Here is a 19,990-nt window from a genome sequence, read left to right as displayed (position 1 = left end):
ATAATAGTTTAGGGCACACACACACACACATCTATCTAGTGGTCGTCAGGTTAAAATGAGTGGCGAGGTTTTGAGTCCAGGGTTAAAGTCCAAAGTCCTTTGCCAAAGTCTAAGAAGGAGTTTGAAGCTGCTGACGGTGATGTGTCCATCCACCCGACTCCCTGCTGCCATCCTTTGTGAAACATTACAGCAAAATCTGTGGGGAAGGCGTTGAGTCAGCTTGTGTCTGTTCCGGTATTCCTAAGAGGATACAAACAGACCGGGGTACACATTTCACATCACAGCTGTTTGTAAGTGTGGAAACAACTTCATGTGAGACATGTGACCTCTACTGCGTATCACCCGCAACGCCAGGGGCTCTGGAGAGGTTCCACCAAACTCTAAAATCCTTCTTACGTCTAACTGATTTAAATCATGAAGAAGGGTTACCTTGGCTTCTGTTGGCTGCCAGGTTGTTCAGTCCGCTAGCGGTCCTACAGAAGGACTGGAGGTACCTGACCCCCCCCATCAACCTGTTGGATTACGTGAGCGGTTTCAAGCGACGTCTTTTTGCGGCGGTTAGACTGGCCAGGGGAAAGTTGGAGCTGACACAAAAAAATGAAACGACTATATGATATGCGAACAGAGACGTCCAGGTGATCAGGTACTAGCTCTGTGCTTACCTTTCCTTTTCAGGCCAAATTTGTGGAGCCCTATACGGTTGTGTCAGAGCAGAATTATGTCTTTACTATACTACCCAGCTTTGCTATATTCATCTTTACAAACCTTATTTTTTCTCGTAGTCCACCCCCCCCCCCCCCCCCGCACGTGTCTGATCACCTGAGTCGTGACGCCGATGAAGCTAACACGTAAACAGAGAAGAGGTCAGAACTCTCTAATCTTTTATTTTGAAAGTCACGTGAAATCAGTTTCCTACACTTGACACAGAGCTGTCAGTCACTCAGAGAGCGAGACTCTTCATTTATTCATGTTGAAACTCGATCGCCCAATTTAGGTGAAAGACACTAAAGTGGAGTCATTGATAATTTATCAACCTGAACAACATGCGATAATGGAGAGAGAGAGAGAGAGAGAGAGAGAGAGAGAGAGAGCGAGAGAGAGAGAGAGAGAGAGAGAGAGAGAGAGAGAGGGGAGACAGATAGAGAGGGAGAAAGAGAGAGAGAGAAAGAGAGAGAGAGAGAAAGAGAGAGAGAGAGAGACAGAGAGACAGAGAGAGAGAGAGAGAGAGAGTGTGTGTGTGTGTGTGTGTGCATGTGTGTGTGTGTGTGTGTGTGTGTGTGTGTGTGTGTGCATGTGTGTGTGTGACAACAACAATAGCCTTTTAGCAGAACATGCTAGCTGAAATGTCTCTTGATGTTTTTAAAGGTGCCTGTCACTTCCTGTTTGTTCCACTCTGCTGCTTCCTACATCTACATCTTCATCAGCATCTTCATCATCATCATCTTTGACTCTGTTCGAAAGACAGACTGTGAATAGAGATGAAGATGTTTCTGTCAAATCAGCTCGTTCTTTTCTCACTGATTTTTGTGTTTCTGATCAGTTTGGTTTTAATCTGTTTTTTGATGAAATAGAAAATCATGATTGGTGAAGAGCTCGTATGGGCGGGACATCGATATCACGTTTCCACAGACTCTGACAGTAAATGAAGTCATCACCACAAGATGGCAGCGTTTGTATCGGAGATATTTTAGCTTGATTTAAAGTAATAGTTCACTGATATAAGGATTCAAACTTGGTGTAAAGGACGTTTCCAGGTGAATTTGAATGTCGGGGCCATCGGACACTTGATGACATCACAGGAGCTGATATGGAGACATATTATGTTCTGTTGTTTTATTACGTCTGAGAATCGGTCTCCAGTTAACCCTAACCCTAACCCTCTAACACTGTTTACACCCAAATACAGGGAGTCTACTCCAACCCTAACCCTAACCCTAACCCTAACCCTAACCCTAACCCTCTAACACTGTTTACACCCAAATACATGGAGTCTACTCCAACCCTAACCCTAACCCTAACCCTAACCCTCTAACACTGTTTACACCCAAATACAGGGAGTCTACTCCAACCCTAACCCTAACCCTACTCCAGAAGGGTTTGAGTTCACAAACCCTTCTGGAGTAGACTCACTTGCTCTGAGTCGACTTCCTGTCTGCCTGGGGTCACCTGACCTCTGACCTCTCCTGGACTCATGACATGATGTCAGAGCAACAGCTGATCTCAGGTCTGACTCCAACTTCACGTCATGTGAGAAAAGTTTTAAACTGTAAATGGGGTTATGTGTGTATGAATAAAGTTTGGATTGAATGTTCGTCCTGCAGCAGGATTCTTCATCTGCGTCCGTCAGCTTTTTGTCTTCTTCTATAATTTGAGCTGTCACACACTCATCTGTCCTCCCCTCCTCCCCCCTGCTCTGCTCCTCACTGGGTCATTTGTCATGGAGCCAATCACAGCTCAGATCTTCCACGGCGGTAATATCTCTGTCACTCACCCTCCTCCCCCGTCCTCACCCTCCGCCCCCTCTCCTCTGAGTGTGATGTTATCGGAGGAGGAGGTGACAGTCGATCAGAGCTCCTCCTCTCTGCTCCCGATAACACTCCAACGTTTATAATGTTCACCGGACGATAAGAAATAATCGTCTTCCTCTTCCTCTTCATGTCGACGAGCCGACATCCATCACCTGCTGTTTATCAGCACCGAGCCTCCGGCAAACTTTTATAAGAGAGAAAAATAATAACTGAGCTGCAGAGATGATTCGATTCAAACTGGACGAGAAGCTTCTTATCGTCTCGTCCTCAAAAGAAAGTGATGAGCCGCAGATTAACTGTAATTATACCGTGTGGTCACAGGGGGGGCCGTCGAGTCGACAGGAAACACTGAACAGCACTTTACAAAACTCCAGTGTGAACGTGAGAGAGCAACAGAGTACTTTTACTTAGTTACTTAGTTACTTATATCAGCAAATATCTGTAATGTCTGTAACTGAACTTTCCTAAAAATCATTTAAATTTCATTCGTTGTTCATCAGGGATGTTACATAGAAACTCTCACAGCAAGCAGTCTTCATGCAGTGTATGTGTGTGTTTATGTGTGTGTGTGTGTGTGTGTGTGTGTTTTTAAATTAATGTCAAGTCCATAAAAACTAGATTTATATTAATTTCAATAGAAACTAAATGTTTGGTTTTAATTGTGGCGACTGATCTGAAAACCGACTCATCAGTTTGTACCCGAGGAGAAGAAGAAGATGAAGAATCAGAAGAAGATGAAGAAACAGAAGAAGATGAAGAATCAGAAGAAGATGAAGAAACAGAAGAAGATGAAGAAACAGAAGAAGATGAAGAATCAGAAGAAGATGAAGAAACAGAAGAAGATGAAGAAACAGAAGAAGAAACAGAAGAAGATGAAGAATCAGAAGAAGATGAAGAAACAGATGAAGAAACAGAAGAAGATGAAGAATCAGAAGAAGATGAAGAAACAGAAGAAGATGAAGAAACAGAAGAAGAAACAGAAGAAGATGAAGAAACATAATGCATCATGAAAAGTAGTGTACAACTGATGTCACTAACCGAGTAATATATCCCATCATGCATTGCGGAAAAACGAGAGGAGCGAGAGCAGCAGGAACAGAACGAACTGTCGTATGAATGTAAATATGAGCCTCATAACACAGCGTCAAATAAAAGTTTAAAATTTACAGTGGGATTTCTCACCGGCTGATGTTGTCGTTGTCATTACTGGTCGTCATTACTCATTTAGAGATGAGCTCGCTATATGGTCTCTATATGGTCTCTATATGATCTCTATATGATCTCTATATGGTCTCTATATGGTCTCTATATGATCTCTATATGGTCTCTATATGGTCTCTATATGATCTCTATATGATCTCTATATGATCTCTATATGATCTCTATATGGTCTCTATATGGTCTCTATATGATCTCTATATGGTCTCTATATGGTCTCTATATGATCTCTATATGATCTCTATATGATCTCTATATGATCTCTATATGGTCTCTATATGGTCTCTATATGGTCTCTATACAGTAAAGTAGGGAATAGTGAATTAATTCAGACACAGCCTTTGACTTTCAAACATCTTTATTTATTAAACACATTCACAATGATGCTTAAATATCTTTAATATGATGAATGAAACACACACAACCACTACAGTTCTACTTATTCTGCTAAAAGTTTAAAATCGTTGAGTGGCACAGGACCTGTCCAGCACTGGAAACCATCATCAGTCAGTCTGAAGGACACAGAGCTGCCACCAACCCCTCAGACAGAAGAGTGGACCAGTCCGAACTTCTCAAACCATTTTATTTTTGCGACTTTTTTTGTGGAGAATATTTCGGTCCAAATACGAAGAGGGGAATAAAAAAAACCTCCCAAACCGCCAACCCACTCCTGTAGTAGCTTAAAGAGATCAGCCAACCGGGGACAGGACACCACTAAATGCTCTAAGGTCTCTGGAAGGGGAACAGAAAGCCCCCCCCCCCCCCTCCAGTGCTCGGGTCCAGGTGAACTCTGCATCTGTTTGTAGCTAGAGCTCTATGTATAATCCTGCTCTGGATGTCAGCCATCCGTTTCTCCAGAGGAGGCTTATACAGGACCTGTCAGCTGCCACTAGGGGAAGAGTCAGAGCCAAAACCCTCAGTCCATCTGGACTCCCTGACTCCTGTAAGAGAGCGGTAGTTCAGAACCTTCACACAGCTGCCGTAGAGCTGCTTCCCTCCACAGGAGCTCACTGTTCCCAGGAGTCTTTAGGGATAACAGTCGGCCGCTCTCTTCTCTCCACTCCCCCACAGCAGGACTCACACTCAGGGTAGGAAAGAAGTATTCCTGTCCTTCGCTCCACTGGTCAGCCAGACCTCGGCCAAGACAAACCTGGACCAGCTCGAACTATAACTTTATCGTAAAGGAAGGTTTGAATCTTCAACGTACAGAGGGAGTCTGTCTCCACAACTGAAGCTGAGATGATTCCACAGCAGAGGAGCTTGATGCTGAAGCTCTGGCTCCTCCTCCTCTGCTTCAGGGACCTCAGGGACAACAGCCGGAATTCTGGAGGCTCAGGGCTCTAGTGGTGATAAGGTACGATGAGCTCTTTGAAGTATAATGGTGCCATATTATTAATATAGGTGAGGAGGAGGATTTTAAATTCTAGATGTAACAGGAAGCCAGTGTAGTGAAGCTAACACAGGAGACATGTGGTCTCTGTCCCTGGTTGTCTTCAGGACACGTGCTGCAGCATTGAGGACAAACTGCAGAGTCTCTAACGACTTCCTGCTGGAGCCGGATAATAAGGAGTTACAATAATCACGTCTGGATGGAACAAAGACCTGGACTCGTTCTTCTGCGTCTTTTTGAGAAATGGCAGATTTGTTAGATGTTGCACAAGTGAAGGAAGGCAGTCCTAGAAATGTGTTTAAAGTGAGAATCAAAGGACAAATCGGGATCAAACAGGACTCCCAGTTTCCTGACTGGGAGCAAGGACAATGTCATCGAACACAGCTTCAATAGATAACAAGTCTCTGAAGTATTAGAACCTCTGTATTATCTGAGTTTAATAAGAGAAGGTTTGTATGTCCTTAAAACATGAAGACAATAGATGAAAAAAAAGTGTCAGTGTAAAAGTTTTCCCACTCACACAAACTCTCAGCATGCAGTGCAGAGAGCGAGAGAGAGAGAGAGAGAGAGAGAGAGAGAGAGAGAGAGAGAGAGAGAGAGAGAGAGAGAGAGAGAGACAGAGAGAGAGAGACAGAGACAGAGAGAGATACAGTAAGAGAGGGTGAATCAGAGAGCGAAAGAGAGACAGACAGAGAGAGAGAGAGAGAGAGAGAGAGAGAGAGAGAGAGAGAGAGAGAGGGTAAGTAAATATTATCTAAAGGAGTTTCTCTGAATGGAAAGCAATTAAAACTCTACATCAACACCATTAACCCCAAACACACACACAAAGTATGTGTGTGTGTGTGTGTGTGTGTGTGTGTGTGTGTGTGTGTGTGTGTGTGTGTGTGTATGTGTGTGTGATTGGCTGCTAATCCTCGTTAAATTAATGAGAAGAAAGTTAATTTATGGTTTTGACCCTTTTCTGCTCAGAAAATGGATTACACACAAAAACACACACACAACACATACAACCACCACAGCATACACACACAGGGACACACACTTCATGTCTGTGTGTGTATGATGATAAATGAAGGGGAGGTACAAGAGAGGACAGGTTTGTTCAGTCTGTCTTTACAAATCTCTAATGAGTGAACATACACACACACACACACACATACACACACACACACACACACACACACACACACACACACACACACACACTTGGATGAGGTCGTTATAAAAACCTTGTTATTAAATTAATCTCTCTCATTATTTTTGACCCTTTCAGCTTCTGTAGCCCCGACCACCACCCCTACGCACACACGGTAAAAATCACACACACATTCACAGAGAAACACACACACACAGGAGATTCAGTTACTGTTAAGGAAAAGTGCCTTCCTTCATTCATTCTTTCCTTCCTTCCTTCCTTCCTTCCTTCCTTCCTTCATTCATTCTTTCCTTCCTTCCTTCCTTCCTTCCTTCCTTCCTTCCTTCCTTCATTCCTTCCTTCCTTCCTTCCTATAGTGTTTGTGGGTCACAGTGTGTTTTTGTCAGTTTGATAGACCTGCTCTATAATGTGTAGATTCATTATTCATCTGTCGACATGACAACAGATATTTTATTAAACACACACACACACGTTGTTTTATTAAAAGCAGACTCGGTTTTAGCTTCACCACACTAACCTATCAATTATTCAACTGTGTGTGTGTGCACGTGTCCGTGTGTGTTCAGGAAACACTGATGGAACGTTATCTTGATGTCGCTACATTCTGTTAGCATGAAGCTTAAAAACTACACATAAACACACACACAAACACACACACACACACACACACACCCACACTGAGTGCAAACAATCTGTGACCTCGTTAAGCCTCGTTAGTGTCTCAGGTTTGTTTGTAGATAATTAGTTTGTTTTGTTTCGTTGTTTGTTTCCCTTTAATCAAAAAACATGGCTGTCCACCAAAGACCCCCCCCACCTTATGTTTACATGTTTAGGGCCACTGGTCACAGTGACCTGACCGTAGTGGACCAGTGAGGCGATTGTGTGACTTCACTAAATAAAGACCGTCAGCTGCTGGAGCCCAGCAGAACCAGCCTGACCCGTGAAGTGCTCCCAGTACCACCGACTACTGCTGCTTCCCTCACTGGTACTGATGTACTGGGAGTGTTAGTGGAGGAGAAGCTCACTTTAATACTCTGATCCTTTAAGGGTCTCGAGTGATATTCTTTGTGTAAGGTTTTTTGTTGTTAGTTTTAATATGCACTGTTCTGTGGCTGCTGTAGCACTTTGGCCCAAGAGAAATTTCCCGATGGGAAAATAAAAGTATATTTGATTAATTTGAGCTTTAACCTGTGAAATAAATAATTATTTGGAGATAGTTTTACAGAGTCAATGTGTGTCCTCGGAGTCAGTGTGTGTCCTCGGAGTCAGTTTGTGTCCTCGGAGTCAGTGTGTGTCCTCGGAGTCAGTGTGTGTCCTCGGAGTCAGTGTGTTCCCACATCATGGGATTCTGTTTATTTTAAACTTCAATAAAAAAAAACTTTTACCTGAAGAAAAGTTTGTGTCACTTGAAACAGGTCAGGTGACTTCATCAGTCCAATCAGATCAGTACAGAAACAGGTGTGTTAATGAGCTGGACGTGACTGCAGGACACACACAAACACACACACACACACACACACACAGTCTGATTGGATGATTTCAAGGTGAGACAGGTCACACACACACAGTGTCAATGGTACTGATCAATATCAGGCCGATCGATAGGTCGTCTATTGATCGGCGGTAATGGAGAACATCAGTCTGAGAGAACGAGCTGCAGGTAAACAGAGACAGAGACTGATCTCAGATCAGTGACTCAACATTTCACGATCATTTCTAATCAAACTGATCATTCTTTTCTCCCTGAATCGGGACAGACAGCATCAAACCACGCCTGTCTGGTTAGTGGACGACCCGCTCTATCTCCTGAGCCACAGTGGGATCTTATTGAGTCTGCCTCACTCAGCAGTTACACCACATCACCACTAGTTGTCCCGGCCCTGAGTAATGTTAAAGTAGAGCTGAAGAACTTCTACTGAAAAACACACACACACACACATGCACACACATACACACACATACAGTAACATATACACACACACATACACACACACAGACACACACTGAGCTTGGGGGTCTCCCTGAGGACCTGATTGAGAGCAGAGAGCTCTGGTTGCCGTGGCAGCAGCAATTCCCCTCCTCCAACAACTTGTTTTATTTTTTCACTCATTTCTCTCCTTTGTTGTCCTCTCTCTCTCCGAGTGGAGACACGGGGACGTGAAGGAGACACGGGGACGTGAAGGAGACACGGGACGTGAAGGAGACACGGGGACGTGAAGGAGACACAGGGACGTGAAGGAGACACCGGGACGTGAAGGAGACACAGGGATGTGAAGGAGACACGGGACGTGAAGGAGACACGGGGACGTGAAGGAGACACAAGGACGTGAAGGAGACACGGGACGTGAAGGAGACACAGGGACATGAAGGAGACACGGGGACGTGAAGGAGACACAGGGATGTGAAGGAGACACCGGGACGTGAAGGAGACACAGGGATGTGAAGGAGACACGGGACGTGAAGGAGACACAAGGACGTGAAGGAGACACGGGACGTGAAGGAGACACGGGGACGTGAAGGAGACACGGGACGTGAAGGAGACACGGGGAAGTGAAGGAGACACGGGGACGTGAAGGAGACACAAGGACGTGAAGGAGACACGGGACGTGAAGGAGACACAGGGACGTGAAGGAGACACGGGACGTGAAGGAGACACGGGACGTGAAGGAGACACGGGGACGTGAAGGAGACACGGGGACGTGAAGGAGACACAGGGACGTGAAGGAGACACGGGACGTGAAGGAGACACAAGGACGTGAAGGAGACACGGGGACGTGAAGGAGACACGGGGACGTGAAGGAGACACAGGGATGTGAAGGAGACACCGGGACGTGAAGGAGACACAGGGACGTGAAGGAGACACGGGACGTGAAGGAGACACGGGGACGTGAAGGAGACACGGGACGTGAAGGAGACACGGGACGTGAAGGAGACACGGGGACGTGAAGGAGACACGGGGACGTGAAGGAGACACAGGGACGTGAAGGAGACACGGGACGTAAAGGAGACACAAGGACGTGAAGGAGACACGGGGACGTGAAGGAGACACGGGGACGTGAAGGAGACACAGGGATGTGAAGGAGACACCGGGACGTGAAGGAGACACAGGGATGTGAAGGAGACACGGGACGTGAAGGAGACACAAGGACGTGAAGGAGACACGGGACGTGAAGGAGACACGGGGACGTGAAGGAGACACGGGACGTGAAGGAGACACGGGGACGTGAAGGAGACACGGGGACGTGAAGGAGACACAAGGACGTGAAGGAGACACGGGACGTGAAGGAGACACAGGGACGTGAAGGAGACACGGGACGTGAAGGAGACACGGGGACGTGAAGGAGACAAGGGGAAGTGAAGGAAACACGGGGACGTGAAGGAGACACGGGGACGTGAAGGAGACACGGGGACGAGAAGGAGACACGGGGATGTGAAGGAGACACGGGACGTGAAGGAGACACGGGGACGTGAAGGAGACACGGGGACGAGAAGGAGACAAGGGGAAGTGAAGCAGACACGAGGACGTGAAGGAGACACGGGGACATGAAGAAGACACAGGGACGTGAAGGAGACACGGGGACATGAAGGAGACACGGGGATGTGAAGGAGACACGGGATGTGAAGGAGACAAGGGGACGAGAAGGAGACAAGGGGAAGTGAAGGAGACACGGGGACGTGAAGGAGACACGGGGACGTGAAGGAGACACCGGGACGTGAAAGAGACACAGGGACAGGAAGGAGAAACAGGGACGTGAAGGAGACACGGGGACGTGAAGGAGACACGGGACGTGAAGGAGACAAGGGGAAGTGAAGCAGACACGAGGACGTGAAGGAAACAAGGGGACATGAAGGAGACACAGGGACGAGAAGGAGACACAGGGACGTGAAGGAGACACGGGGACGTGAAGGAGACACGGGGACGGGAAGGAGACAAGGAGAAGTGAAGCAGACACGAGGACGTGAAGGAAACAAGGGGACGTGAAGGAGACACAGGGACGAGAAGGAGACACAGGGACGTGAAGTAGACACAGGGACGTGAAGGAGACACGGGGACGTGAAGGAGACACGGGGACAGGAAGGAGAAACGGGGACGTGAAGGAGACACGGGGACATGAAGGAGACACGGGGATGTGAAGGAGACACGGGACGTGAAGGAGACACGGGGACGAGAAGGAGACAAGGGGAAGTGAAGCAGACACGAGGACGTGAAGGAGACACGGGGACGTGAAGGAGACACAGGGACGGGAAGGAGAAACAGGGACGTGAAGGAGACACGGGGACGTGAAGGAGACACGGGGACGAGAAGGAGACAAGGGGAAGTGAAGCAGACACGAGGACGTGAAGGAGACAAGGGGACGTGAAGGAGACACAGGGACGAGAAGGAGACACAGGGACGTGAAGTAGACACAGGGACGTGAAGGAGACACGGGGACGTGAAGGAGACACGGGGACGGGAAGGAGACACGGGACGTGAAGGAGACACGGGGACGTGAAGGAGACACGGGGATGTGAAGGAGACACGGGGATGTGAAGGAGACACGGGACGTGAAGGAGACACGGGGACGTGAAGGAGACACGGGGACGAGAAGGAGACACTGGGATGTGAAGGAGACACGGGACGTGAAGGAGACACGGGGACGTGAAGGAGACACGGGGACGAGAAGGAGACAAGGGGAAGTGAAGCAGACACGAGGACGTGAAGGAGACACGGGGACATGAAGAAGACACAGGGACGTGAAGGAGACACGGGGACATGAAGGAGACACGGGGATGTGAAGGAGACACGGGATGTGAAGGAGACAAGGGGACGAGAAGGAGACAAGGGGAAGTGAAGGAGACACGGGGACGTGAAGGAGACACCGGGACGTGAAAGAGACACAGGGACAGGAAGGAGAAACAGGGACGTGAAGGAGACACGGGGACGTGAAGGAGACACGGGACGTGAAGGAGACAAGGGGAAGTGAAGCAGACACGAGGACGTGAAGGAAACAAGGGGACATGAAGGAGACACAGGGACGAGAAGGAGACACAGGGACGTGAAGGAGACACGGGGACGTGAAGGAGACACGGGGACGGGAAGGAGACAAGGAGAAGTGAAGCAGACACGAGGACGTGAAGGAAACAAGGGGACGTGAAGGAGACACAGGGACGAGAAGGAGACACAGGGACGTGAAGTAGACACAGGGACGTGAAGGAGACACGGGGACGTGAAGGAGACACGGGGACAGGAAGGAGAAACGGGGACGTGAAGGAGACACGGGGACATGAAGGAGACACGGGGATGTGAAGGAGACACGGGACGTGAAGGAGACACGGGGACGAGAAGGAGACAAGGGGAAGTGAAGCAGACACGAGGACGTGAAGGAGACACGGGGACGTGAAGGAGACACAGGGACGGGAAGGAGAAACAGGGACGTGAAGGAGACACGGGGACGTGAAGGAGACACGGGGACGAGAAGGAGACAAGGGGAAGTGAAGCAGACACGAGGACGTGAAGGAGACAAGGGGACGTGAAGGAGACACAGGGACGAGAAGGAGACACAGGGACGTGAAGTAGACACAGGGACGTGAAGGAGACACGGGACGTGAAGGAGACAAGGGGAAGTGAAGCAGACACGAGGACGTGAAGGAAACAAGGGGACATGAAGGAGACACAGGGACGAGAAGGAGACACAGGGACGTGAAGGAGACACGGGGACGTGAAGGAGACACGGGGACGGGAAGGAGACAAGGAGAAGTGAAGCAGACACGAGGACGTGAAGGAAACAAGGGGACGTGAAGGAGACACAGGGACGAGAAGGAGACACAGGGACGTGAAGTAGACACAGGGACGTGAAGGAGACACGGGGACGTGAAGGAGACACGGGGACAGGAAGGAGAAACGGGGACGTGAAGGAGACACGGGGACATGAAGGAGACACGGGGATGTGAAGGAGACACGGGACGTGAAGGAGACACGGGGACGAGAAGGAGACAAGGGGAAGTGAAGCAGACACGAGGACGTGAAGGAGACACGGGGACGTGAAGGAGACACAGGGACGGGAAGGAGAAACAGGGACGTGAAGGAGACACGGGGACGTGAAGGAGACACGGGGACGAGAAGGAGACAAGGGGAAGTGAAGCAGACACGAGGACGTGAAGGAGACAAGGGGACGTGAAGGAGACACAGGGACGAGAAGGAGACACAGGGACGTGAAGTAGACACAGGGACGTGAAGGAGACACGGGGACGTGAAGGAGACACGGGGACGGGAAGGAGACACGGGACGTGAAGGAGACACGGGGACGTGAAGGAGACACGGGGATGTGAAGGAGACACGGGGATGTGAAGGAGACACGGGACGTGAAGGAGACACGGGGACGTGAAGGAGACACGGGGACGAGAAGGAGACACTGGGATGTGAAGGAGACACGGGACGTGAAGGAGACACGGGGACGTGAAGGAGACACGGGGACGAGAAGGAGACAAGGGGAAGTGAAGCAGACACGAGGACGTGAAGGAGACACGGGGACATGAAGAAGACACAGGGACGTGAAGGAGACACGGGGACATGAAGGAGACACGGGGATGTGAAGGAGACACGGGATGTGAAGGAGACAAGGGGACGAGAAGGAGACAAGGGGAAGTGAAGGAGACACGGGGACGTGAAGGAGACACCGGGACGTGAAAGAGACACAGGGACAGGAAGGAGAAACAGGGACGTGAAGGAGACACGGGGACGTGAAGGAGACACGGGACGTGAAGGAGACAAGGGGAAGTGAAGCAGACACGAGGACGTGAAGGAAACAAGGGGACATGAAGGAGACACAGGGACGAGAAGGAGACACAGGGACGTGAAGGAGACACGGGGACGTGAAGGAGACACGGGGACGGGAAGGAGACAAGGAGAAGTGAAGCAGACACGAGGACGTGAAGGAAACAAGGGGACGTGAAGGAGACACAGGGACGAGAAGGAGACACAGGGACGTGAAGTAGACACAGGGACGTGAAGGAGACACGGGGACGTGAAGGAGACACGGGGACAGGAAGGAGAAACGGGGACGTGAAGGAGACACGGGGACATGAAGGAGACACGGGGATGTGAAGGAGACACGGGACGTGAAGGAGACACGGGGACGAGAAGGAGACAAGGGGAAGTGAAGCAGACACGAGGACGTGAAGGAGACACGGGGACGTGAAGGAGACACAGGGACGGGAAGGAGAAACAGGGACGTGAAGGAGACACGGGGACGTGAAGGAGACACGGGGACGAGAAGGAGACAAGGGGAAGTGAAGCAGACACGAGGACGTGAAGGAGACAAGGGGACGTGAAGGAGACACAGGGACGAGAAGGAGACACAGGGACGTGAAGTAGACACAGGGACGTGAAGGAGACACGGGGACGTGAAGGAGACACGGGGACGGGAAGGAGAAACGGGGACGTGAAGGAGACACGGGGACGGGAAGGAGAAACGGGGACGTGAAGGAGACAAGGGGAAGTGAAGGAAACACGGGGACGAGAAGGAGACAAGGGGACGTGAAGGAGACACGGGGAAGGGAAGAAAACACGGGGACGTGAAGGAGACAAGGGGAAGTGAAGGAGACACGGGATGTGAAGGAAACATGGGGAAGTGAAGGAGACAAGGGGAAGTGAAGGAGACACAGGGACGTGAAGGAGACACGGGGACGTGAATGAGACAAGGGGAGGTGAAGGAGACAAGGGGAGGTGAAGGAAACACGGTGACATGAAGGAAATACGGGGACGAGAAGGAAACACTGGGAAGTGAAGGAAACACTGGGAAGTGAAGGAAACACGGGGACGTGAAGGAGACACAGGGATGAGAAGGAGACACGGGGACGTGAAGGAAACATGGGGAAGTGAAGGAGACAAGGGGAAGTGAAGGAGACACAGGGACGTGAGGGAGACACGGGGACGTGAATGAGACAAGGGAACGTGAAGGAGACAAGGGGAAGGGAAGGAAACACTGGGAAGTGAAGGAAACACTGGGAAGTGAAGGAAACACTGGGAGGTGAAGGAAACACTGGGAAGTGAAGGAAACACGGGGACGTGAAGGAAACAAGGGGAGGTGAAGGAAACACGGGACGTGTAGGACGTGTCTTAATGACTGGTCCATTACCAGACTTGTGGTCAGTTGAAATGAGAAAAATAAAGGCGTGAATAAATAAAAGAGTTTCATAATGAGGTTAGTTTATCAGTCGTTCATCTTAATTACTTCCTGTTTCTTCTTTTGTTTCCTCTCAGACGACAAAACTATGAAACGTTGTTTTAATCACAAACTTTAAAATGAAGAAAGGATAAAAATCATGTTGAACATGATTCAGTCTGTTCTTCACCTGCGACTCTCAAACCCACCCAGTTAGTGTGCAGCAAGGCTCCTGGTCCTGGTTCTGGTACTGGGCCTGGTCCTGGTTCTGGTACTGGGTCTGGTCCTGGTTCTGGTACTGGGTCTGGTCCTGGTTCTGGTTCTGGTACTGGGTCTGGGCCTGGTTCTTATTCTGGTTCTGGTCCTTGTTCTACTTGTGGTCATGATCTGGTGGTTTGTGATAGGTCCGGCTACAGAACAGGGCTAGCAGGTATTTCCCAGCATGCATTGTGATGCAGGATTAGTTCAAACGGTTGTTTTGAGTAAAGTTTTTTAAAGAAAAATGGACAATTTTTTTTAATCAGATTAAAAATCTGTGAATTAAATTTTATTGATGAAATTGTTTCATTTACAGTAAAACACATGACAAAAAGCAGTGGAGCTGATTGGACTTCAGCTTTGATTGACAGCTTTATAAATGTGTGACGTACACACACACACACACACACAAACATACACACACTTAGGTATAAATACATATTTATATTTTTTATGTTACAAAACATTGACGTCAGTGGGGGGGTGGGGACGTGACCAACCACAGTGACATATAAATATTCATCCAACTACAACTTTGGCAAAAAGTACGAAACCCACACAAACAAATGGGCGGGGCTTAAGTGTTGGGGACAAAACTTGGGAGTTGAGGGAGGGGCTATGATTAAAGACAACTCTGAACAAGAAGACGGACAGTCACAGTAGCCTATCAGGATGCAGGATTCATTTTTACAATGGAAGCATAAATAAAAATAAAAAACATGCATGTGGGGCGGAGCTAAAAGAAAAAGGGGTGGGGCCAAAAGATGATACAATTTGCATTAGTCCTTTATATTCATGTTTCAGTTAGTAGGTCGTGACGTCCCTTTAACCAAGACCGTTTGTTTTTTGATGCAAGGCATGATGGGAAGTTTCCTGCTCATGGACGGGTGTGATCGTAACCATTTTTCTGTATCAGTTAATCGTTTCTTCAATCAAAATGAAATCACGTGTACAGGAAGTGATGTCATCTCACAGGTGTGACATCACAGTTTTAACACCCAAAGACCCCGCCCCCTAAACACAGAGTAATATCTACAAGAAATCAGTGGACACAACAACATCCTGTTCCTTTTTCTGACAGTTTGTTCTACTGTGATTGACAGGAGGAATAGGCTCCCTTGACTGGTCAGCTGCTGCCTGAAGCCCCTCCTCCTGTCAGGTGATTGGTGCTGTTGTTCAGGAGGAGGATGTCTTACATGGGAGGGACGACGAGGCCGGACATGGCTGCAGAGAGACACAGAGACATACCGCGAAGAATTAAGATTAGTCAAACTATTACTGGAGACCAGTGTTGTGCAAGTTCACACCTCTCATGAACTAGTTCAAAATTCAGTTCATACAAGTAAACATGAATATTTCACGTTCATAGTTCACCATTTAAATTCTGAACGAGTTCATAGTTCAGTTCATTTCATAGTGTTAAGGTGGAAAGTGAGAATGAAGAAAACCTTATCCATCGCTACCCCTTGCCTTTACTGTCGGAATCTTTATCAGACAGTGTGTAAAAATCCCTCTCTGCTTTCTCTCTCCATCTGTGTATGAGACCGAGAGCTGTTGTGTTGCAGGTATGGCCTGCCCCTTTAAGGAAAGTTTGTAGTGTGTGACGTAGTGCACCTGGGTATTGTGGGAAGAGACGTTAAAATTGTGTGAACAACAAGAAGTGACGGAGCACCTAGAGGTGATGCGAGTGTTGCTCCTGCCAAGATAACCCGTGAGCCGAGCTCCAGACTACGGCTCGGAGCCGAGACACTGGCCAAAGAAGAAAACACTTGGAATACGTTGCTTGTTTGGTCTGCATGTGTGTGTGCGATGAATCATGGGTAACGTAGTGCGAAGTCGAGTTACTTGGTTCAGGTTAGGCTACATCGCGGACATTTCACGGGCACTGAGCAACGACATGGTGCAAGCATTCGATTTAGACAGCGTCTCTCCTCAGGAGAAGGAAAACATTCCGTAATGTTTTAGCTGGACCTCAGATAATATTGTAACGGACTGGTAGTTAGGTTTATGTTCTGTTTGACTGCTATGTGTTTGTTATGACTTATGTTCAGCTAACTACACCATGTCAATAAGTATTAGGATTTCCAGAGGGTCAGTGAACCAGTCGGGGTGGGGCAAGTGACAGCTCTAGACCAATGGCTGGAGAGTTACCTGGCATGACAGGCTCTCATTGGCTGATGAGTTGGCATGTCAAGGGTGAATGAGGAAGGGGAGTGAAGAACACAGTAGTGGATGAGAGGAGTGTCGGAGTTACAACAAGAAGTGTGTCGTGTTCGCTGGACTTTAATAAAGTTACACATAAAGAGAGAAGTTTCCTGTCGTCTATAAGCGAGGACGCTGAAATATGAACGTGTTCACCGTTCAAATTCATTATTTGTCATTGAGTTGCGTTCAGTTCATCGTTCTCACAAAAGTGAACGTGTTCAATGAACGTGTTCTTTTGCGTTCGTTCATGCACAACACTGCTGGAGACATAAAAAACATCAGAAATAAAAATACAATGCTCGCGGAAACCTTGCGGTTGACTTAATGTCATGTTTTTACTGAATGACCTAATTATTACATTACATTACATTTCATTTAGCTTACGCGTTTATCCAAAGCGACTTACAATCGTGCAAAAGTGCCTCAACCCCGAGGGAACAGACCCAGGACAACAAGAATCAAGAAAGTACAATTTACAGTATTTTTAATTTAAGGTATAGTCGGATGAGGTGTGTTTTTAGTTTTCGGCGGAAGATGTGTAAACTTTCTGATGTCCGGATGTCGATGTGGAACTGGTTCCACCGTTTAGGAGCCAGGACAGGAAACAGTCGTGATGTTGATGAGTGTTTAGCAGTGAGGGAGCAACGAAGAGAAAGTCACATACACACAAACACATAGTCAGAACACACACACAAACACGGGGTGCGTAACCTGAGTACTGTTAGTACTGCATGAAGAGTGACAGGACAATGAATGTTTTATTCACTACAACCCACAGATACCTCGTCTACACACACTCACTCACACACACTGCGTTGTTTCTGCCTCACTGAGGACAGAGAGCAACATGAATATTTAACACTCAACAAACCTCTCTGTCAGATCCACTGACATCACACACTGACTGTGTGTGTGTGTGTGTGTACGTGTGTGTGTACGTGTGTGTGTAAAAAGCAGTAGAGACAAACCGTTAAAATTTAAATTCAAACACACTAAATCATCATCTTGTTGTTTTTTGTTTCCGCCAATCAGAGCAGATTATTATTTTAACCCTAACCCAGACTTGTGATGTCAACGTGACCTTTAAACTTTCTTCTTCGACCTTAAATCTGATCTGTTCATCTGTAAAAATCATGATGGAGGGATGAAGGAGGGATGAAGGAGGAGGAGTGGTTACCCTGCAGTCTGTTGTTCGCAGAGCAGTCGGGTGGAGGAGGATATGATGGAGTGATGATGGAGTGATGAAGGAGGGATGAAGGAGGGATGAAGGAGGAGGAGTGGTTACCCTGCAGTCCGTTGTTTGCAGAGCAGTTGGGTGGAGGAGGATATGATGGAGAGATGAAGGAGTGATGAAGGAGGGATGAATGAGGGATGACGGAGGAATGAAGGAGGAGGAGTGGTTACCCTGCAGTCCGTTGTTTGCAGAGCAGTTGGGTGGAGGAGGATATGATGGAGGGATGAAAGAGGGATGAAGGAGGAGGAGTGGTTACCCTGCAGTCCGTTTTTTGCAGAGCAGTTGGGTGGAGGAGGATATGATGGAGGGATGAAGGAGTGATGAAGGAGGGATGAATGAGGGATGACGGAGGAATGAAGGAGGAGGAGTAGTTACCCTGCAGTCCGTTGTTTGCAGAGCAGTTGGGTGGAGGAGGATATGATGGAGGGATGAAGGAGTGATGAAGGAGGGATGAAGGAGGAGGAGTGGTTACCCTGCAGTCCGTTGTTTGCAGAGCAGTTGGGTGGAGGACGATATGATGGATGGATGAAGGAGGGATGAAGGAGGAGGAGTGGTTACCCTGCAGTCCGTTGTTTGCAGAGCAGTTGGGTGGAGGAGGATATGATGGAGGGATGAAGGAGGAGGAGTAGTTACCCTGCAGTCCGTTGTTTGCAGAGCAGTTGGGTGGAGGAGGTGGAGACGACGGAGGTCGGACAACAGGAGCGAAGGCGCTCTTCTGTTTGACGGCAGCAGAGAAGGAGAAAACTCCATGAGACGAGTTGCAGTTTGAAACGGCCATCGTTGGACTGGAGGGGACAACTGGAACACAGAAACCAGATCAGACACCAGATCAGACACCAGGTCAGACACCAGATCAGACACCAGATCAGAAACCAGATCAGACACCAGATCAGACACCAGATCAGAAACCAGATCAGACACCAGGTCAGAAACCAGATCAGACACCAGATCAGAAACCAGATCAGACACCAGATCAGACACCAGATCAGAAACCAGATCAGACACCAGGTCAGACACCAGATCAGACACCAGGTCAGACACCAGATCAGAAACCAGATCAGACACCAGATCAGAAACCAGATCAGACACCAGATCAGAAACCAGATCAGACACCAGGTCAAAAATAAGATCCGATACCTGGTCAGTAGTTATAGTAATAGGATAAGTATTAATAGTTGTACGTTTTAGTTGTTGTATTTGTTTAGGTTGATACTCACTGCCAAGGAGAGAGTTGTAGTAGTATTTGTAGTTACAGTATTATTCATTATTGAAGTATTAGTATGTACTTTTAGTATTAGTAATTAATAGTATTAGTCAAGGTCATTGGAAGTATGAACAAGTATTAGTAGTATAAGCAGTTGGAAATACAGTTCTTCTTTGATGTTCCCTAGATTAGCCACTTAGCTGCTAACGTTAAACTGGGAACACAGTGATGAGGGAAGATGGACGGGTAAGTAGTTAATAGTATGAGTAATTATTGTAGTATTATAAATATTTGTAGTATCTACCTTATCACTTACTACCTTAGAGAGAGAGATAGATTCTTATTAGTTCTTAGAGTAATAATAGTAGTATTGCTGTGTAGTGTTTGTATTTTACTTGATACTTATTGCAGTAATAGAAGTATTTATGGTGGTATTGGTAGTAATAGAATAATTACTACCTGATTCTTACTGCAGTAATAGAAGTATTTATGTTGGTATTAGTCAGTAGCAGTAGTATTTACCGTGATACTTACTGCCGTAGGGAGAGCTGGCAGACGACCCGTTGAGGAAACCCGGTGATGATGTCACTCCGAGGTTCGGCATCCCCGTGTTACCGTAACCGTTCATGCTGTTATTGACGGTGTTGCCATAG

The 19,990-nt window shown here is 47.9% G+C and overlaps 1 protein-coding gene across 10 annotated transcripts in view; it reads right to left on the bottom strand.

Annotated features, from left to right (window-relative positions):
• Window positions 1-15,886: 15,886 nt before the first annotated feature.
• Window positions 15,887-19,990, bottom strand: part of ebf3a (EBF transcription factor 3a) — a 30,348-nt gene continuing 26,244 nt past the window's right edge. For 6 of the 10 annotated variants that reach the window (XM_053413813.1, XM_053413814.1, XM_053413816.1 and 3 more), the window contains 3 exons: window positions 19,872-19,990; window positions 18,767-18,931; window positions 15,887-15,918 (listed from right to left, as the gene is read on the bottom strand). The exon at window positions 19,872-19,990 is cut by the window's right edge and continues 73 nt beyond it. In XM_053413813.1, coding sequence (XP_053269788.1) covers window positions 15,887-15,918; window positions 18,767-18,931; window positions 19,872-19,990 — 316 coding nt within the window. The remainder of the gene's footprint in view (window positions 15,919-18,766; window positions 18,932-19,871) is intronic. The other 4 variants (XM_053413818.1, XM_053413819.1, XM_053413821.1 and 1 more) reach the window with 2 other exon arrangements.

The sequence above is a fragment of the Pleuronectes platessa genome, chromosome 21 (assembly GCF_947347685.1).
Source record: "Pleuronectes platessa chromosome 21, fPlePla1.1, whole genome shotgun sequence".
In the NCBI taxonomy this organism is placed as follows: domain Eukaryota; kingdom Metazoa; phylum Chordata; class Actinopteri; order Pleuronectiformes; family Pleuronectidae; genus Pleuronectes; species Pleuronectes platessa.
The sequence above is the reverse complement of the archived record's forward strand: the minus strand, read 5'-3'. Positions and strand labels throughout refer to the sequence as shown.